The 20,599-nt window shown below is 33.5% G+C and overlaps 2 protein-coding genes across 4 annotated transcripts; one reads left to right on the forward strand and one right to left on the reverse strand.

Annotated features, from left to right (window-relative positions):
* LOC105156172 (anthranilate synthase beta subunit 1, chloroplastic-like) lies at window positions 634–6,386 on the reverse strand. Its single transcript, XM_011072235.2, has 7 exons — window positions 6,251–6,386; window positions 6,081–6,151; window positions 5,110–5,147; window positions 4,909–5,019; window positions 2,203–2,302; window positions 1,846–1,981; window positions 634–1,085 (listed from the first exon to the last, which is right to left on the reverse strand). Exons 1-7 carry the CDS (start codon window positions 6,365–6,367, stop codon window positions 981–983), a joined length of 678 nt encoding a protein of 225 aa, XP_011070537.2. The 5' UTR covers window positions 6,368–6,386; the 3' UTR covers window positions 634–980.
* Window positions 11,108–18,719, forward strand: LOC105156173. 3 transcript variants are annotated; one of them, XM_011072236.2, is made up of 8 exons: window positions 11,108–12,166; window positions 13,495–13,587; window positions 14,017–14,120; window positions 14,214–14,331; window positions 16,658–16,780; window positions 16,938–17,050; window positions 17,136–17,290; window positions 17,606–18,719. In XM_011072236.2, exons 1-8 carry the CDS (start codon window positions 11,614–11,616, stop codon window positions 18,303–18,305), a joined length of 1,959 nt encoding a protein of 652 aa, XP_011070538.1. In that variant the 5' UTR covers window positions 11,108–11,613; the 3' UTR covers window positions 18,306–18,719. The 3 variants fall into 3 exon arrangements, with proteins under 3 accessions (XP_011070538.1, XP_020547475.1, XP_011070539.1); XM_011072237.2 differs by having other exon boundaries at window positions 11,109–12,166; window positions 13,501–13,587; XM_020691816.1 differs by lacking the exon at window positions 13,495–13,587.

The raw sequence follows: 20,599 nt of genomic DNA on the forward strand, positions 1-20,599 counted from the left end.
TCCTTATTTGGATTGAGGTACATTGATATAACCATCCAACCCAAAACACAACACATAGAGATATGGAAGAATGTGGATTGAAATAGATATAATGTTAGCTGTACAAACAATTTGGTCCTTGGCACCAGGACATTTGCATCTTTAACATTTGTGACAAATGTTAATGGAGAATCTTCAAATACTTATTTCTTATATTTATCATGAAGGCAATTAAGGTTGGGGATTTCCTTGTAAATGGAGAGAAGATATCCATGAAACATTATTGCATCCTAATAAAATTAGATTTCTGAATTTTAGATTTATGTAAATGCAATGTATACTACTTATTTATCTATTAGAAAGGAAATGCCAGGAAAACATAGATATTTTATGAAAAACAAGACAGATATTGGATTGAGATGTTGTCCAACTATGATGGGATTTCTGCTTTCATAATACCGGAAATCAAAAAACAAAACATATTGATATCTTTCAGGATACATCACAGGATTTAAACAGTTTATGTAAGCTATACATCAACCGCTTTTTGTTCTACATATAATGTCATTTATATTACTTGTCTAATTCACTGCACTTTTCTTTCTTTTAGCCCATTAATGATATTCTATATATGATACATTTTCTTCGAATAAGTAAAAAACCAAAGCTCTGCCATCGTAATTATCAACTGGAAATCCAGTGTATACCAGCACTCTGGTCAATGTTAGAAGCTACTCCCCCAAAAAACAAAAACCCGAAAAGAAAGGGGGGAAAAAAAGAGAGAAGAAGAAGAAGAAGAATTTTACTGAAGAATTTCAGGCTGCGGCGGAGAAGGAATTCATGCTCTTGGAGCATATCACCTGGAACAGCCTTTGTGAAACTTCTCAGACCAAAGGGAAATAAAGGCTCTCCAACTTAGTTTCATCAACAATTGTCCACCCAAAAGAAGATTGCTGTAAAATTGAATTTTCAATTAAAGTTAATTTTCTTACATTCGGATTCTACTTCTTGGATTCAGCTTCCTTTCTCTTTATCAGTTTGATAAAATTATGAACTATGGTTTTGCCTTCATCAGTGATGATACTTTCCGGATGGAATTGAACTCCCTGCATATATCGAGAAATTAAGAAATGTTACTCAGCTTGAAGCAAACAGCTGAAAACCATGTATGCAATTTCCTCTAATATAAATGTGATAACCGGAATTGCCCCATATTCACTTCTCTTTTCAATCCTTCAAAGTCCCAAACCATGTGTGCATGTAGTTGTATACTGGAAACTATTCCTCTTGAAACTAGCCTTAATAATCAGGGAATTCCTACATTGCTCGATTTGATGAAAAGTTTTTAAAGAATCATCAATCTTGGATTTACAGTTGAATATGATTGCTAGTTTGCAAAAGTGAGGAAATTAAAACAGTATCCTAGTGGATAACGTAAAAGTTGTAAGCATGAAGAGTGAGATTGCTATTACACCTCACACATAATGATGGCATCCTTGTAAACTGTCCATGGACGACACTTCTTTAGCATACATAGAGATTTTTTCAAAAAATTATTCTGTCTATATCTTGGAATCTAATGATCATTTAGAATCTAATGATCACTGGACTTGTGCTTTGACTACACATTGGTGCCTAGATTCCCTACATAATATAAAGCTTGCTTCTCTTGTAAGTATATTATATTAGGTAATCAATTACCTCTAACAACCCAAAATTAAACCACCTCATAGAAAGTAGAATAGTTAGGGTAATAAATAAGCCTTTTAATGGTCCTGTGGTATGTAATATATGATGAAATAAGAGAATAAGATTGCCAGAGTAATTGTTTCTCCACTTGTACATACGTGAAACTAAAAAGTATACCTGTAGATGTCTATATACTTTGTGACGAGCAGCCATTATTAATCCATCTTCTGTCCATGCAGTTATCTCAAGGACATCACTTGGGAAACTTTCCTTTTCAATCACAAGACTATGGTACCTACCAGCAGTGAAAGGGCTGAAAAAGAAAAAAACTGAACTATCAGATCGCTACGAGTTGAGAACCTATTCACTTGGCATTGTGCTTGCACTTGCATGCGAGTAATTATGTTTGAAGGTTGTACTAAAATAATTAGAAATATTTTACTAATTATGCAAAATACAACTTTCAAAATCAAGAGTAAAAACTGATCATCTTCCTCACTGATTTAACAGGTCGCACATTAAAAAAATACTTACTTCGATAAGCCTGCAAATAAGCCATCTTCCCCGCCCTCATTGTAATATACAAGAGAACTTTTTCCATGCACAACCCCATAAGGAGACCGCACAACTTTCCCTGCAAAACCAAATAACTTCACTTAGAGAGAAGAGAAAAGAAATACAAAAAGAAATTAGAGCATGATAATATGTCGAAACAAATATGAGAAAAGAGGACTTCCAGAAAACCTAATGTCCTCTACCAAACTGTTAACAGATCTTGCAAAATATCAAAAGCATTTCCTAGTCCTGTTTTCCAGAAAATTCTAGGGGGAAAATATATTGATAGTGCCTAAAACGGGAAACATATTCCTGATTTTTCCAATATTCTACATCCCAAATCTGGCGATATGATTGTACTTAGCTTGTGCCATTGGCCAATTCTTGTACTTTTCATTTTCTCTAGGAATAAATTTAGTTTACAAATAATTATGGTTCACGCTAAAAGATGAATAGAGTGATTGTATCTCTGCTTCTTAAGCGTAATCCAAAAGTATACCTAAATCAGAACACTACAACTGCCAAAAGAGAAATATTACAAACATTTCCAACTCAGTTAGAGGAATAAAGTAATTATACTTCAAACCATCAGTCCCCTAAAAGACACAAATTCTAAATTTACACCAACAGGACTGCTGTTCAATAAGGCACAGGCTTATCTTGCATCGGCTTCATCTTAGACTTCCATATCACCAGTCTCCTTAGATAGTTTGTAAAAAGAGTCAGCACTTATGATTGAGTAAGAAATACCCCTAAACATCTTAAATTGCAAATCTAGGATTTTTATGTAGATAGCCAAAAATCATAGATAAACACATGTTCATATATACAATGGAGAATTCAACTCTTTTTCTTTTGGATTCTCTTCAATCTTTGCACCACCTCTACAAAGGGAACAACCTTATTACCTTAGGTGTTCACATCTAAAGACAACAGATTATGAGAACCTTTAAGACTGGCAAGTCCTATGTTGCTGGTATATCCACCCCTACCATCCCCAGACACGTCCCATTAAGTTAAAGCAACACCATAATTTTTATGTCATTGGGTCAAGTGTATAGCCATTATGCAAAAGAACCTCTTTTGGGAACATGCATGTTGCTATTTTGATAAGTACAAGTATGAGAACTGACGTATGTTAGTCATTTAAATGTGAAGGTAGCAAAGAAAGATCATCACGACATTTAAGTCCATCAAGTAGAGGTAAACATGTGTTCATCACCATTCAGAATATCAACTATTGAAGCTGAATTTAATGCACATATCATCCAAGAGAATTTGTGAAGTTAAGGGGATCTCTTACCTTGTAAAATCCTATCAAAAATAGCCCCTTTGTATATTGACAAATTTCTCCTTTTTTTTCCCTTTAAGATAACCTAGCATCATCTGTCTCTTTTTCTACATCATCTTTTAACCTGTCCCACTTCTTGTCCTTCTCTCCTCTTCTTATTAGTTTCTCACTTTCCCCATTTACTTTTTATTGCATTTTCTATCCCAATAACTTGATCATTTAGTATAAAATAGCAGATAACCAGCAAGACTTTCCAACAAGATAGCAGCCATTACATCCAATCATCAAAGGTAAGCCTACAAGCATAATAATGGCTTAGTCATAAAAAATATCACGCTTAAATTGGATGACACATGGCATGACTTTTGATAGTTTAGAAAATAAGGACACTTGCGGAGCTAATCTTCTTGTGTGTTTTACATGTGATGATTTCATGTTGCTACGGGGCTGCCACCTGCATTTGTTGTGTCCTTCACAAGCTACATGTATGTAAATTTACCAAATATCCAAAAATTATTTAGGACATTATATGTGCTGTAAAGAGTCATCACCTCCTTTTAAATGTCTTCAGCATTGGCTTCCATATGCATAACAGACTATCATCTTAAACAATCCATGCATCATTCAATAAGCATAGTACAATTTCCATATGATCTATTTGAACAAAAGTTACCAACAGTTGTTTCAGGCACCAAAATCTGACAATTGGTTACTGCTTAAGTGCCTTGTATTCACCCCTAATTGATCACACCTAAGCGCTAATCATCCTTGCTTAAAACCTAATTAATCATACCTCAGGAATTATCCGATTCTTGTGATTTGAGCTGTTAGACAACCACATCAGACCATCGCCAGTTCAAATCATAAACGTCTTCTGCCTACGCAATAAGACATAACAATTATAATTCCTAGGATCTCAGAACATTACAACCAAGGCTTCTTTTTGGTATAGCCTAAATACGAAATGAAAGTTATGCTGTTACACTTATACTTCCAATGTTGGATGTAATAGTTCTGAGAAGTGATTGATCCAGGGTGTTCTATGGTGAAAACAAAACTACCAAGAGTATGAAAATACAAAACCCACCTTTTCCTAATTACTTATCAAAAAGTATCAGGATATGTGCCAATTTCTACGTATATACACTACAAATCAAGGACCAATAGTAAAAGAATCAGATCGTCAACCAAACTGACAGCATCAATCAAATTTGCACTGAATACAAATATTATGATAAAAACAATTGCCTTTACATCTTATATTAACTTACACCTCTTATGCTGTAACTTACAGGCACTAAATTAGTTTAAGCCTATGCAAAGAGTAAAATGGATCATCAAGGAGTACAGTCTTTTACCTTGAGGGAAGAAAGGAGAGAAATAAATCAAATTACCTCCAAAAGCTTCCCCAATGCATTGCAATCCCATGCACACACCAAATAATGGTACAATAGGTCCAAGTTCCAGCACTGTCTGAAGTGATATCCCAGAATCTTGAGGTGTACCTGAAATTTGAAAGAAAAACATAATTAAATGGTATGAAGATACAATCATGAAAGAAAATGGAGAAAACAATCAAGAGTAAAAAATCTTACCAGGCCCGGGTGATATTAATATACCTCTTGGATTTTTCCTACAATGACCAACAATACATTCTTTTAATAGCTTCTTCTGCCCAATTAATTTGCACTTACTCTATAGTTTGAGAATATATTTACAAGTTCAGCTACATATTCCAAAGTTTAAACAAAAAAGATCATGAGATAAGACTTTATGGCATTTTTTCATGTAACAGAAGAGGGCATCTCATCAACCAATGCCGACATCATCAGTCAAATGATGGATAATAGGGTGAACATGTATACGATGTTTTACTCATTCGATACACAAGTTAGTTCCTTACATGCGTTCTTCTAGTGATAATTATTATCAATATGTTGACCAGTATTTTCCAAGAGATATAGGCCTCCTTTCCACTAAGTTATTCTTACACTATGTACGAGAATTCAAATTTGTTTGATCGAATGATTATCTCTTTAACGTCAACCATTAACATGGTTACACATATTTCAAACTTAGCTGACAATGTATTAATATCTTTTGTTGCACCAATAGCAAATAAATAGGCCACAATGCGACCATGGTGAGACTAGAATCAAAATATCATTTTAAAGGTGGCAATCAAGTACATCAAAATATTGGAATTATACAGAGTGTACTAGTTTGCATATCACTTTATGTCAAACATGTTATACCAGTGGCTTGATTGATACCCTCTCTACTCTCTAGATATCAAGACAACAACATCAGTATCTCAAGACATTTTCACATATGTACTGTCTTCAAGTGGTGGTGATGAAACTAAGCATAAGGATTAGATATTTTCCATTCCTGAGTTCCTATCAATAACTAAAATACACTCCAAAAAATCTACCAATATTAATACCAGAGAAACTTCTGATAGCCAAAGCAAGGTAAGAATAGTAAGCAAAACGTATAGAGCATCACAACATTGTACCTTGCAGGCTTGCACTTCTAATATCGAGTAAGTGGGAATTGTTCTTACCCTTTTAACTCATCAACAGTGAGCTCATCATTTCGGTAAACCTCGAATTCACACCCCAGCTCTCCCATGTACTATGCAAATACAAAACATTTAAAAAAACAAACACTATTTATTATTCAAAGAAATCAAATATAATTAACCTATAAAAACAGTGAAACTATGATACAGACTTGGCAGAGATTATAAGTGAAGCTGTCGTAGTTATCGATGACTATGATTGGGTTGGCGTCCCTCTTAGAAGATGATGAATTGACGGAGGACACGGAGCTCTTCTCGGAAACTGCCATTGTAGTTTTAGGTTAGGAAGGTGGGAGCTTTTGCGGTGGTAGAATGAGTGAGGACGGGTTCTTGATGGAAGCGGAAGGTGTGGCGAGACTGGCCATGGCGGCGGCGGTCAATGGCGGCGCTGCGGCAGTTGGAGGGAGGGTTTTGGATTTTAGATTGGCTGCATTACGCGGGGTTTTTCAGAATGGGGATGAGGAGGGTCCGGCTGTACGGCTACGGCGTCGTAACACTGACGGTTAAAGGTCACAATTTTTTTTCTTTTAATTTTTCTCTTTAATTGCTTCGATTTTAATTTCCATAACATTGATTTGACCATTTGTTGCCAATCAACACCAAATCACTTTAATTTGAAAATTAACAAATAAAGATGGATTCCCATTTCAAGTCATGGATTTCAATTTCAAATCCCTATTTTATTTGGATAAACTTTAAAATGATTATAAATATTTTTTTATTTGATAAATTATAAATATTTTTTTATTTTAACGTTCATCTAACAACGAGCACATTTCTTATATTTTCATTCATTTTTTTAATAAGCATATATACTAAAATCACCTTTGAATTATATATGAATTATAATTTTATATACTTTTAAAAAATTTCATCAAGAATTACGTAACAATGTCCAACTTAGCTACATAATTATTTTTTTCTGGCCCCCAATATTTATTCTATCATTGCCTTCTCTAACTCGAATCCATAATTCTGTACTAAAAAATCGAGTGATTTCAACTTCGATCGCATCCAAAAATCAGAACAAATCTAAAAAGTTATTGGTTAAACTACAATGACATTCATAGTACATGTAATTAAATAACTTTTTACTAACGGATGGATCTCTTTGTTGGACATAAACATACATCAGCGATACTAATGGATATAATTTTCTAAATCATAGAGGATTTATATGTAATTACACCAAATTTCAGAGTAAAACGGTGTAATAAAAGTAGGATAAATCACTCTGACACCTCCTAAAATTAAGCCAAAATATAGAAAAACTCTCTGTCGTTTTACAAAATCACAACTACACCCCTTAAGATTATACTTGTAATTATAACTAGATCCATATTCAAATGCAAAGTTTACATAAACATCTCATGAAAAACATTAAGATAAACTCCTTAAGGAATACAGTTGCAATATTACAAAAAAATAGGGATTGTTTGTGTAAATTTACTCTAACTTAAAAATGAAGGCATGTACGTGTATTTGGGTTATGAACGATTAATAGTTAATGCACGTTTTGTTTGAGTGATTTGCATTGATACGCCAACGACAAGTTTAGCAGTGGTCCCTTGTTTTGTTTTTTGATGCAGTTATGGTCCCTATATTATATTATATTCACAAAAAGTACACATGCTTATTATATATGTGGGCTGTGGGAGATGCATTGTTTGTTTGGTTGTTATTGTCATCATACACCTTATGGAATATTATGTGAATATCAGAATTCCTAGTTTGGTATATTTACCAAATCATATATACAATACATACTAAAATTGAAAAAAAAATAAAATTATTTGGTATGCTTACCAAAATCGATATAAATCAGATATTCAGTACGTAACAAAATCGAACGAAAATTTCTGATTCGGTATCCGACTTCCAATTTTACAAGATTTTGGTATATCTATATATATTATCTATTGAGGATAAAGATTTTTTTTTTTTTTGAGATAGAAGCGGTAATTATATGATTATATCAGTATTTCAATAAGTCGAGCAATAAATAATACATCTGTCCGACCAATCTATTATATTAATAAATATATATATATATTTGAAGGAAGTGTTTTGACCAAAATTTGAACAATTTTGACTCAATCCTAATTTTCTAGAATGTTAATTCCTTCCAATTTAAAAATTTTACTTACCAAATCAAATTCTAAAATTTTGCACAAAAGTATTAAAGCCTACATGAGGAACATCAAAAGTATCAAATTCTAAAATTAGTTGGATAACAGATATCATATTTATATACATTTAAAATCAAATCTTTTATCAACTATATTAAGTTATTCATTTTATGTCAATTAATTAAATATAATAAAATTTTAAATTATGCATACATTCGAGTATGCTTCAATTGCTTACATTATATTAAGTGTGTAGAACAATGTTTGATATTGTTTAATTGTACATAATACTGACTTTATAAATATATATATATATATATATATATATTCTTAAAGTTATCAAAGGTGACGAGTCTTTTTATTTAAATGAACATAACTGAAATCTCATCGATAATTGAGAAAATTCTTACGCAAATCAAATTCTGTCAAACCAAGCTAATTACAGAGCAAGTGTGATACACTTACCATATACGGTTTATCAAATTTTCTGAATTATAACCAATCACTGCTGAAATATTACACTTTATTATATAATTGGTTGAATCTGTTGAAACCCAATGTAAATAAAAAAAATTCAAATATATAATATAAACAATGTATTTTTCTTCTCACACAATTAATTTAAATCCGATCAAACTCCGCTTGAGCTGAAGTTTTTCTCACGCAAATGGACTACGCCTTGGGCCACTTACTTACAACCATATTAATATATAAGTACATAATGCACATAATTTTATACAAATGTGTGTTATATAACTTATAAAATTTTATTCAGTTACATATTTGCATAATTAAAATATATCATATCATTACTCAAAAAATTATAAAATATTATAGATTAGTTATATTTTAGATTTATATATTTTACAGTGTATATATATGCTCGATGTAATATTTTAAAATTATATTGATGTTTTAATCTTAATAAAAATTTAATATATATAACAACACAAGCAAAAATTATGTAACTCTTATAACAATTATGTAAAAGATATAAGAATTGTAAATTTATAGAGTTTATGCAAATCCTATACTAATTATAAAAATAATAAATTTTGCGTAGTATTTATTTTAATTAAATTTTTTATAATAATTCAACTTATGTTTTAGGAAAACGATTGTAATAGACGCATTTTAAAAGATGTCACGAGGGGGCATTTTGTTATATTTTATAGTTTAGGGGGGGTAAATGCACTTTATACGTAGTTTAGAGGCACAAAATGTATTTAATTCTATAAGATATTACAAAGTATTTGTTACATTTTCTAGGAAAAAGAGCTTATAAACTTTTTTTTTTCATTTAAAAAAAGTTAGGAGTTGCTGAAATATTTAAAAAATAAACAAATAGCGGGCTAAAAAATTAAAACAATAAAAACGTGCTTTTCAATGATAAAAGAGTATAGATGCAATATGAGAGGAGTAATTCACCTCTGAGTGCATCTGGATTGATGGATTCGAATTTAATAAAAATAATTTTAAATGGCTCAATTAAAAGAAAATTGAAATCGATTTATATGTCCAATAAAACATAGTTTAAAATTAAAAAATTAAAGAATTTGAAATCCTTTAAATTTAAAATTTATCGAAATAAAATAAAAATAATAATATATTCGTTGATAAGATTATTCTTAGAGGTATCAAATTAATATCTTATTTTTTTTATTGCTGGTGGTGTCAAATCGGATACATTTTTTTATTTAAATTAAATTGATTGTTAAATTTTTTTTATTGGCTTAGAATTGTTAATATGACACATCAAGACATATAAAAAAGTAATATACGAGAAAAGAGTAATAGTAAAATATTTTCAATGAGAACACATAAATATTTTTTTTTTACTTTTATCAAATTTTCAAAAATGAAAAACATAAATTAAAAAAAAAAAAGCCAAACAAGGAATTACTTGGAATATTTTTTGCAGAATCTGTCAAATAAATATGAGTTCCGGAGAGAAAATTCCGGAAAGCAAATTTTCCTAAAAACGAGTTAGCTGTTGAACCGCATCCTTCATTTTTTTGCTCTCAGATAATATTTTATTTTTTGAAAATAATTATAATATAAGATTATCAATATATTCCACTGAAGTTTATTAAATTTTAAGGACTGATACGAGTTTCACTGCAATTATACGTACATTCTCTATGTTTTGAGAACTTATACCTAATACCCCTTACACTTATTTCGTCAAACAGACCCGTTTGTTAGAAAAAATAACAGAATCTGCTTACATCAGTAAAAAGAAAAATCGAACGAAAATCAATATTTGTTAACAATTGACTTAGAAATTTATTGTAAGTCAAATAAATATTTTTTTAACCAAACTACTATTATAAGGGTGAATATATATACCATCACATGTATTAGTGTGTGAAGAAGTATGTATAAGATTAATTTGATTAAAAGAGATTTATATGACCTGCAATAGCTCAATAATAAATTATTTTTAAAATAAATATATATTTTCATTCGTTTTTTTAGATGTCAACAAACCGTGAATGTTGATTAACAAACTAAGATCGAAATAAATATTAAGGTACTTAAATGTAATATTTTAAGTTATATAATATTTATGTATAATTATACAAAAATTTAAGGAGTGACGTTGTAATTACAATAAATTATTTATGTTTAAATGAAATAGTGGAGAGAAACTTCCAAAATAGGCGTAGCAGTCTAGTATACACTGCATTAACCCCACGAAGGCCACGAAATGCACCGGCCAATAGTGTTCATGCATGTCCGCAAGCCCCCAACTGCCCAGAATATTCTTCATAAAATCCCAGTCTTTAAAAAAAAAAAAAAAAAAACCTCCCAAACAAGTATTGTTTTGTTTATTTATTTATTTTGGCAATAAAAAGATTAGAAGCAGCAAAATGTTGTAGAGAGAGAGAGAGGGGAGAGAGAGATATAAACCCAAAAACACAGAGTGAAACAGAAACAAAGAAAAAGAAAAAAAAGCCACCATTTAAGACCAGCTTGCATACGCGTGCTTCACAAGCCATTTTCTCTCAGATCTTAGTCTCTCATTCACACACTCATACTGTGAATTTCCACCTTCTCACGTCATTCTCAGATCTGAAAATCACCTCCTTACTGCTGTTGTTACTACCTCTGCCTCCACACACATTGCACAACCACTCTGCTAACATAATCTACAAGAGCTTTCAGTTTTTTTACGTATTTATCCGGATCCCAGATCTGTTGAACGTCTCGGAATGAGTTGAAATCGGCTTTGGATGAGTGGACGCATTGATATTATATATAATTTTATGTATGTTTTGCGGGGACTCTGAGAATTGTTGGTAGTGTGTGTGTATATATAGAGAGAGAGGGGGAAGGAGATCTTCGTGTTGTTATTGTAAGGTGTTGGTGATATATATTGTGGTATGGCAATGCAATCAGCGGCTGTGGTGGTGCCGGAGAAAATCCCAGTGCAGTGGTACAACCACCAGCACCAGCAACAGCAGCCGCATCATCAGATGGATGAGAGGGAAGGGTTTTTGATGTGGTTGAGAGGTGAATTTGCGGCTGCGAACGCGATAATCGACGCCCTCTGCCACCACTTGCGAACAGTGGGGGACCCCGGGGAGTATGATGGTGTGATAGGGTCCATACAGCAGAGGAGGTGTAATTGGAACCCAATTTTGCATATGCAGCAGTATTTCTCGGTGGCTGAGGTGCTTTATGCGCTGCAGCAGGTGGGTTGGAGGCGGCAGCAGAGGACTGTGGCATTTGAGGGGAGTGTGAGGATGGGGGGAGGTGGGAAGGAGTTTAGGAGAGGAGGTAGGGGACAAAGAGGAAGTGTTGAGGTGCACAATTTGGGAGGGGAGGTGAACGGGAAGGATCTGAACAATGGGTATGCGAAAAGCAATTTAAATGTGAACGACAAATTGGATGGAGGGGAGAAAGCAAAAGTGGAGGAGAAAGAGGAGAAGAAAGGTAAGAAGAAAATGCAATGTATTTTGATGTGGGTGTTTCCTGTGAATAGACATGTTTGCTATAAGCATGTGTGTGCATAGATACACTGAGATTATGCTTTTTCTTGGGAAATGAAGGAACATAATTGATGTTGTATGTGGAAAAAAACTTTAGTTGAGGTTTATTAGATATTGTGGTTTGATTAGAAGGTATCATTAGCTAAATTTGGCTAAATAGGGAATCAGACTTACTCTGATTTGATCAGTTCATTTATGATCCAATCTGCATTTATGGCTAAAAATCGAATTGCATTAGCGGTCTCCTGTTCGAGATGAGACGCCATTACTGGCAACCGCACCATCTTTTATTGATAAACCAAATTGGTTTTCCGGTTACCAAGAGGTTAAAACATTGCTAAATGAAAGAGAATCTTGTCTTCAAGTGGGGTGGCAATGAGGAATTGGAAAATTATTGCTCTATAGATAGTAAAATCTTTAGTACTAAATTGAGTCAGAAAATTATGGATTTGATTATTCACAATACAGTACTTGAGAAGAAAAAAGAGCATCAATCATGGTAAGAATGGAGCACTGGAGCCTTGTATCTCAAAAGATATCACTACCAGGACTTTTCTGCAAGTTTGTCCGATAAGGCTATTGAATATACTCTGGTATTGAGGCAAATTGCAGTTGTCTTGGGGGATGTAGGAATTAATGGTTTTTGCAATGTCATAGACTGTCTGTGCGCATGTTCTTAAGTGGATGTATCAGGAAAGTCAACACACGGTTAAAGTTCACTTGACAGACTTTAGTTTAACTAGTTATTGAAAGTAACATCTTGGCATTGGAGTTAAAGCAATACGTGTGTTGAAAAATCTTATGGAACTTGATTACAATTCCCTGCGTCTCTGAGGACATAAAAGGATAAGAAGGATGTAAACTAGTGAGGGAGTATAATGGAAAGTAACGCTATGGTTTATTGGCTGTGCGTTCATGTTTTTTATCTTGGAAAACTTTTATACTCCTGCTCTTGAGGAAGGGGGTACATTTTCTAGTTGTTTTCTGAGAGTACATGGATATTCTTCTATAGCCACTTCTCCGGCATTCTGACAAATTAGTGGGGTTTCACTTAAAAATGTGGGCTAAAGACTGTGGTGAAACTTGCTTCACTTCTAAATGGAATCAATGGTTGTTGAAAATACTGAATCAAGTTATTCTTTTGGTCAATATTATATCCTTGATGCCTAAGGTCTTTAACTCCAATTCCATATACAAATAACTTTTGTGGGGGAAAGATTTCCTGTTCCAAAAAAATTCCTGACTTGTTATTTTTGTTGCTTATTGGTCAAGTAACAGAACTTAATGAAAAATCTGAAGCGGATAGCTTGGTAACGAGGCAGGGTAGTACGCAAGGAGCCGTTCATCACGCCGATGAGGTTGAAGGTGAAGTTAGCGCTCCAACTCCAGAGATAATTCCTTATCGTTCTGGCTATGTTTCTTCTCTCCAATTCTTTTATTGTTTTGAAGATTTTAAATGTGAATTACCTGCAGGATTAGTTTCCGGGTAATATAATCCTTTTAGAGCGTGTGAAATAACATACTTAATGAGAGAGGTATTGGAATTTGTTAACATCGTTAGGTGTTATAGATACTCTTGCCTCTGCATCTATGCAAATGCCATTTGAGTAACGCAATCAAGTACAGACATGTGAGTTGGAAGGGTTCGTTGAGTTACTTGCAAACAAATGATAATTATCTTTGTCTTTTACAGGGGAATTCTTATAGAGATATCTAGTGCATATCTGGTGCCTTTTAAGCTGCTGGTTGGTCCATTATTTCATTTTCTAATTCTGTTATATCTCTCATTCTCAGGGTCTTGCGGTGTTGATGCATCTGCATCAGCACTAGAAGAGAAACGGAATCTTGATGTTTCTCCAAAAACTTTTGTTGCTAATGAGATATGCGATGGAAAATCAGTAATATATTCTGCTCTTCGTGTGATTATTTCCTAGAAAGTTTATTTGAGTTCAGTTCTTTGACATGATTTGGTTCAATAATTTGTTATGTAGGTTAACATAGTTGAAGGAATGAAGCTTTATGAAGATCAAGTTAATGATTCAGAAATATCAAAGCTTATTGCTTTGGTGAATGATTTGAGAGCTGCTGGGAGGAGAGGGCAGTTGCAAGGTAAGTGGTGTCTACTTCTAGTTATGACCTTATGAAAAACCTGCCGTCACATTTTAGTTTTATTTTTTCTTTAATTTTCAATTTCCACATTCAGCCTATTCATTGAGATTCAGTAGGTCTCTCTGTCCTTGAATGGGGTAATAAAATGAGTAAAACATGCTCATGTAGCAATTTATGAGGGTTCATTTTCTTGCTTGTATTTTTTCCAATCATAATAGTCTCATAATTGAACTGAAAAGTATCATTACCTGATTTATGCTTTTTTCAATTATTTTCTCGTATTTCCTCGCGTGTGCAATGGTATGACAACTTTTCTTGTTGCTGTTGTTAGATAATTATGTTGCCAGTAATTAAATTTATCTGTTCTAGACATAATAATCAGCTAGGTGATTGAGTCACTTGATTCCATAAAATAATTCCTGAATTGTGGATGGTGGAATGTTTGGAGTTCTTGGTTCTATTTCTCTATTTTTTCTTATAAGTTTGTCAATTTATGACTTAAAAGTCTAGTTGCTTCTGCTTTTGGATCATTGCATGGATGTACTCGTGTGCCATATTATTTTCCTGATATTTTAGTTTATTCCTTTGTTCTCTCCTTTGCTAGTTCATTGTGGGTTTTAACAAAAAAGTAACCAAGTAAACAAGGGATGTTGGGCTTTGCTCCTCGTGACACCTGGACTACACCTGCCTTGGACTTTCTATTTGTCTGTTTTAGTTAACACTTTAACAGTTGGCATAGTTAACCTTGTGGAGTAAAATTCGTAGAAGAAAAGTCAGAGCAAAGGAACACTACTTTAGAGCAAGCCATCGGTTTTAACTCCAGTTAGTTACATGTCGTTCAATTAGAAGAAAACCTTTTTTTTGCTTTAGTAGTTGCGAAAGAAATGTGAAGGAATTAACTATTAAGGGTGAAAGCCTTGGAAAATTGAAAAAAATAAAATAAACTAACGGAAAAACAAATGTTCCATTTCTAATCAGCAAAAGATTTTTTGCTGGATTTATAATGAATATGTGTTTGGTAAAGTAAAAAAGGCCCAGAAAACCAAATTATGGAGCTGAGAAAATGGTCAAGTGAGAAAATTACCTCCGAATGTAGATGAAGGTCAGAATAAATGATTTTTGATTGAATTCAGTTAACTAGAAAAAGTTCATGCTAGTGACTGGAATTTATTTTCTAGCCTTTTCTTTCATTGACATTTTATAAATTAACTAGAATAGTATTGGCTTCAAGTCTCAAAAGGTTCTTGGTATGGTAATATGCCAATGGGCTATCAAATGACTGGCATGAATAACTAATCACTTTTTTGTCCATCTAATTATCATTTTGGATAGGCTTCTCCGCTGAGAATTAGGAATATTGCGACTAACTTGGTCAGCACTAAGTTTATTAGGTCCGAAATATCAGAATGATGTGTTCCATAATTTGCCTTCCGAATCCAGCGAGGGATGGGTGATTTGGGAATATCTTCGAAAAAGCGATCTTTTGTTCCTCTCAGTTTTATGATTACAGAGTTCAAAATTTCCGCTCAAGGGATGAGACTTTCTTGAAATTTTGATCTGCTGTCTTTGGCCGCTAAAGATAATTAGCAAGTATTATAGTAACTCGAACTTGTTTCTTCTATTTTATAACGTATAGATTTATCCAAATATGTATATATGTTTTGTTTTCGATGGTACTGGTTGTGATGGGAATTTTCTTTGCTCTTGCAGTCAAGTCATCCCTATGATTTCATTAAGGCTAGGACTTCAGTTAAAATCTCAAGGACAACATCCCTGGTTTCTTCCTTTGCCAAGACTCCCTTAATCCTAGTTCTACAATTATAGAACAGAACTGATAAAGAGGTTTTAGATTGTCTCTACAAGAAAGAGTAATTCTCTACGAAGCTAATTTCATTTCCTTCATTGGCAAAAACTAGTCTTCTCCATGTCTGACTTGTGAGAGGAAAATGGTACAGGTCAATTTTTTTGTTTCTTTTGAATGCTTTACAAGCATTATAGAGTGTGTTAAATCTGCTGGCTACCTTATAAGTTTGGCGAATGATTTTTCCCCCCTCTTTGACAACAGTGCAAAACTGTTAATTTATAGTGAAAAGAACGCTCTTGTTGAAAACTAGATTCTGTCTTTCAGATTGTATGGCCTACCCATTGTGAACAAATATTCAGGCATTACTATTTGGCACAGTGCATTCACATGTAAACCATTTTCTCTTTGTTTGCTACACTAAAGCTGTTAATTCATTGCATAAAAGTTGAGTGACTATGCTTTTGTTGCAAAAATATATTCCCTTGTAAAATGCTTTCTATTTGTTTTGTTACACTAAAACAGGTCATAGCTTTGTCATCTCGAAGAGACCCATGAAGGGACATGGAAGAGAGATGATTCAATTGGGTGTTCCCATTGCAGATGCGCCTCCTGAAGATGAAGCTGCTTCAGGGGCCTCAAGAAAAGGCATGTTCGCAAATTAGCTATCCTTTTAATCTCTTTTCAATTGTGGCTGTCTCTATTTGTCTGCTCCCTCCCTCTCTCTCTCTCTCTCTGTATGTATATATGTGTGTGTGTGTTTTCTATTAAACAACTCCTTTAGGCTTATGGACAAATTTTGCAGATCTAAAAACAGAGCCAATTCCTGCTTCACTGCAAGATGTTATTGAACAGTTGCTTGCTGAACAAGTTGTCAGCACCAAGCCAGACTCGTGCATTATTGATATCTTTAATGAGGTTTAACATGATAGCATTCCTTTGGATTTTTTGATGATTTGATACCAGAGCTGAATAGATCTAACTTCTCTGCTCACACTTCTAGGGTGACCACTCACAGCCTCATATCTGGCCGCAGTGGTTTGGAAGACCTGTCTGTGTTCTGTTCTTAACAGAGTGTGAGATGTCTTTTGGTAGGGTAATAGCAGTCGATCATCCTGGGGACTATCGAGGTGCTCTGAGACTCTCCCTTACACCCGGGTACTTCAGTTAGCTCTCTCTGCTTCACTATATTTACCTCTAATGTTCACTCTATTGTATGTTTAAACGCTTCAGACATATTTTACTTTTACGATGCTTCATGGAATTGATGATAATCGTTTAAAGAATTACATATGCTGTCTTCACCCCACAATTTTTATTTTTGGTTGGAGCAGCATTTGGTCTTCCTTTTAAAACAGATTTTCTTGCTGGTCTTAGTTCTCTCCTCAAGAGAACTGGAATACGGATTTCTTGTTCACTGCCTTCAGTTTCTCCTGTCATGTCAGTTGTGTGTAATCTATTTGCCATGTACAGATCTATGCTTGTAATGCAAGGGAGATCCGCAGATTTTACCAGACATGCAATACCTTCCCTCCGCAAGCAGCGTATACTTGTTACATTGGTAAAATCACAACCTAAGAAAATCAACGCTGCTGATGTCCATCGCTTCCCCTCTGCTTCAGCGCCCTCTTCCAATTGGGCCCCACCTCCCAGCAGGTCCCCAAGTCATATTCGCCCTGTGGCTGCAAAGCATTTTGGCGCTGTTCCACCAACTGGTGTATTGCCTGCCCCAACTGCTCGCCAACAGCTTCCCCCACCAAACAGTATCCAACCAATATTTGTTCCTGCCCCTGTAGCAACCGGCATAGTGTTTCCTGCACCAGTTGCTCTACCGCCTGCTTCTGCCGGATGCGTCACAGCCCCACCAAGGCATACCCCAGTCCGTTTGCCAGTCCCTGGCACAGGAGTTTTCCTTCCATCACAAAATTCCAATAATTCTTCAAGTCAGCCCGCACCAACCATGGCATCTGAAAATGCTATCATAGAGACACCAGCAGTGTCAGAGCACCATGGTGCAGGGAAATCAAACGGTATTGAAGAAGCCGACGTTCAAGTTCCGAAGCAAGAGTGCAACGGGAGTACAGATCAAACAAGTGGAGGGGCTGCAATTACAAAGGAAGAAGATCACGATACCCATGATCCGGCAAAAGCAGCTGAAGTTTCAAAGGTTTAGGTAAAAGAGAAATAGCGCGGGAAGTTTCAAAGGTTTATTCTTTCGAGATGAAGGCAATGAGTCGAAGGCAAATGTAAAGAGCGGCAAATATCAACAAGATCTCAACGTATATCCGCAGGATGAAGGGAGACGATTAAACTTTTCTCTCTAAACTCGTTTTACGTCCTGCTACTTTTTGTTGCTTATGATCTTGTATACTTACACATTAGGTGAAGTTTTTTTCCCCAAGACTGAATTGAGCTGTAGTTTCTGTCTCATTACATTTTCAGCTATTTAGTAATGAGGACAACTTTTCAGCCTTCTGTTCTTAGCTGCCTTTCTTTTCTTCTCCACACACTTGGGGGGTTTTGGCATCTTAGGTATGGACATATTCTTGAATTTCTGCAGGTAATCTAAACTCTAACTTGGATTGGACTTCATTCTGACAAATTGATGTAGCATTAATGAAGATAAGTTTTGTCATAGGATGTATTTTTAATTAAATTAATGTAGTCAATGTATCATGATGAATAATTACTCTTACACAAAGACACACAGTATTTACATAATTTAAGCATCATTATTATCATATGAAATGAGACGTTTTTTTTGTCTCCAGTTCTTAAGGTTGAAAATAAAGTGAAGAACACATACATTTGCCATTTGACATATTACTATTTTAATTCAAGGTTACTTTTTTACTTGGAATTAATTATTTGAAAAGATTCATTAGATCAAAATTAGCAATGTAGCAAACATGTATCGCCGCTGAAGCAATCAAGACGACTGTACTTCCAACTTGCAAAATTGAAAATGCCATTGTTTCATATTCACGCTTAGGAGTGGCAGATGAGTCGAGCCGGCTCGATTTTGAACTCGACTTGAGATCGAGCTTAATTATTTCTGTTCATAAGCTCGCAAGCTTTTTTTATTTCTTTTATTTTTATATATATTTTTAATTTTTAATTTTTTATATATTTAATATTTGATCAATTTTATAATAAAAATTGACCATATATTATAATTATTAATAATATCATACATTTTATTTTGGATAATAATAAATTATGGTACTTTTATTTATATATTTAATCTTTATACAAAAATAAATTTAATCAACAACTTAGTAAATTATAATATTTTTTGTAATTAAAATTATTATTTAATATGACATATATAAACTTTATGTTATATTTTTTAATATATATTTGTATTACGTTATACTTTTTTTTTTAAATTGACAAGTAATTCACTTATGATTTTTATATCTATTTTTGAGTTTTATATTTATATCAGGATACATACTATCTATTATGCAATCTATTTTATTATTTATAAATTTATGTCAAAATTTAGTAATTTCTATGAATTAATCTAATAATAATAATAATGACGATGATGATGGTTGAACAATTCGAATTATTATTTTATTATATATATATAATGAGATAAAAAAAGTTTAATCAATAATTACGATATCTTAAAATTTGGGCACCCGATTCATACTAAATTTGGATATATACAAGATTGTGTCCATTAGATCATATCAGGTGGTATGATTTAAAATCACATGGCCTGATTCAACGATACACCGTCTTGAATGATTACTCTTATGTTTCGAGTACGATATCCCGACATCCGTATATTCAATAAGTCTAAAACTTTACCAAATATATTTTCTGTAAGTTTGATCATATCTAATGATTTGATCTGAATTTTGATAGCCCGACTAACCCATGTTGTTCAACAATGTAAGTTATATCAATGCTATAATAATAATTATAAATATATAAATTCTGCAGATTGTCAACATATATTAATTTCAACTACATCTATATAAAACTTTGATAATTCGATTCCACAATATAAAATAATAATAATAATAATAATAATACAACCAAAAGCCATTCTCTTTCTCTCTTTTCTTTCTCGTTTCTTCCTCCTCTCTCATTTCTCCCCAAACCCAACTCTTAAAACCCTAGCCCCAAATCCAACGGCAACGAGTACGGCTTCCAGGTGATCCTTCTTTCGGTAAAAAATGAGCAAAAATACATGTTAATCTATCTTTCTAGCTTTAGTAGTAATATTCGCTAGAATTTATTTTTTAAAAAAATTTTAGCTGAAAATAGAACCAAACCGGGCTTAGTATTACGTCATCGCCCACGAAAGCAAGCCATGATATTTCGGTCTAGCAAGTCGGTTCACCCCAACAAGATCCCTTATTCGATTTTTGATTAGACGATTAAACGGTATCGTATTTGTTCTTTGTGCCCTTATTCTCTTTTCCGAACGAGCTCTCGAGAATTTTCTTTTCC

The sequence above is a fragment of the Sesamum indicum genome, linkage group LG2 (assembly GCF_000512975.1).
Source record: "Sesamum indicum cultivar Zhongzhi No. 13 linkage group LG2, S_indicum_v1.0, whole genome shotgun sequence".
NCBI lineage: Eukaryota > Viridiplantae > Streptophyta > Magnoliopsida > Lamiales > Pedaliaceae > Sesamum > Sesamum indicum.

Bases quoted from the DNA above. Each gene is read 5' to 3' on its own strand.
- LOC105156172 (XM_011072235.2), bottom strand. From the start codon at position 6,367: ATGGCAGTTTCCGAGAAGAGCTCCGTGTCCTCCGTCAATTCATCATCT. The intron at 2,303-4,908 runs GTAATTTGATTT...TTGGTTTTGCAG, and splicing joins CATTGGGGAAGCTTTTGGAG to GGAAAGTTGTGCGGTCTCCT. The intron at 1,086-1,845 runs GTATACTTTTTA...CGATATATGCAG, and splicing joins AAGTATATAGACATCTACAG to GGAGTTCAATTCCATCCGGA.
- LOC105156173 (XM_011072236.2), top strand. From the start codon at position 11,614: ATGGCAATGCAATCAGCGGCTGTGGTGGTGCCGGAGAAAATCCCAGTG. The intron at 16,781-16,937 runs GCATGTTCGCAA...CAAATTTTGCAG, and splicing joins TTCAGGGGCCTCAAGAAAAG to ATCTAAAAACAGAGCCAATT. The intron at 17,291-17,605 runs GTACTTCAGTTA...TGCCATGTACAG, and splicing joins AGACTCTCCCTTACACCCGG to ATCTATGCTTGTAATGCAAG.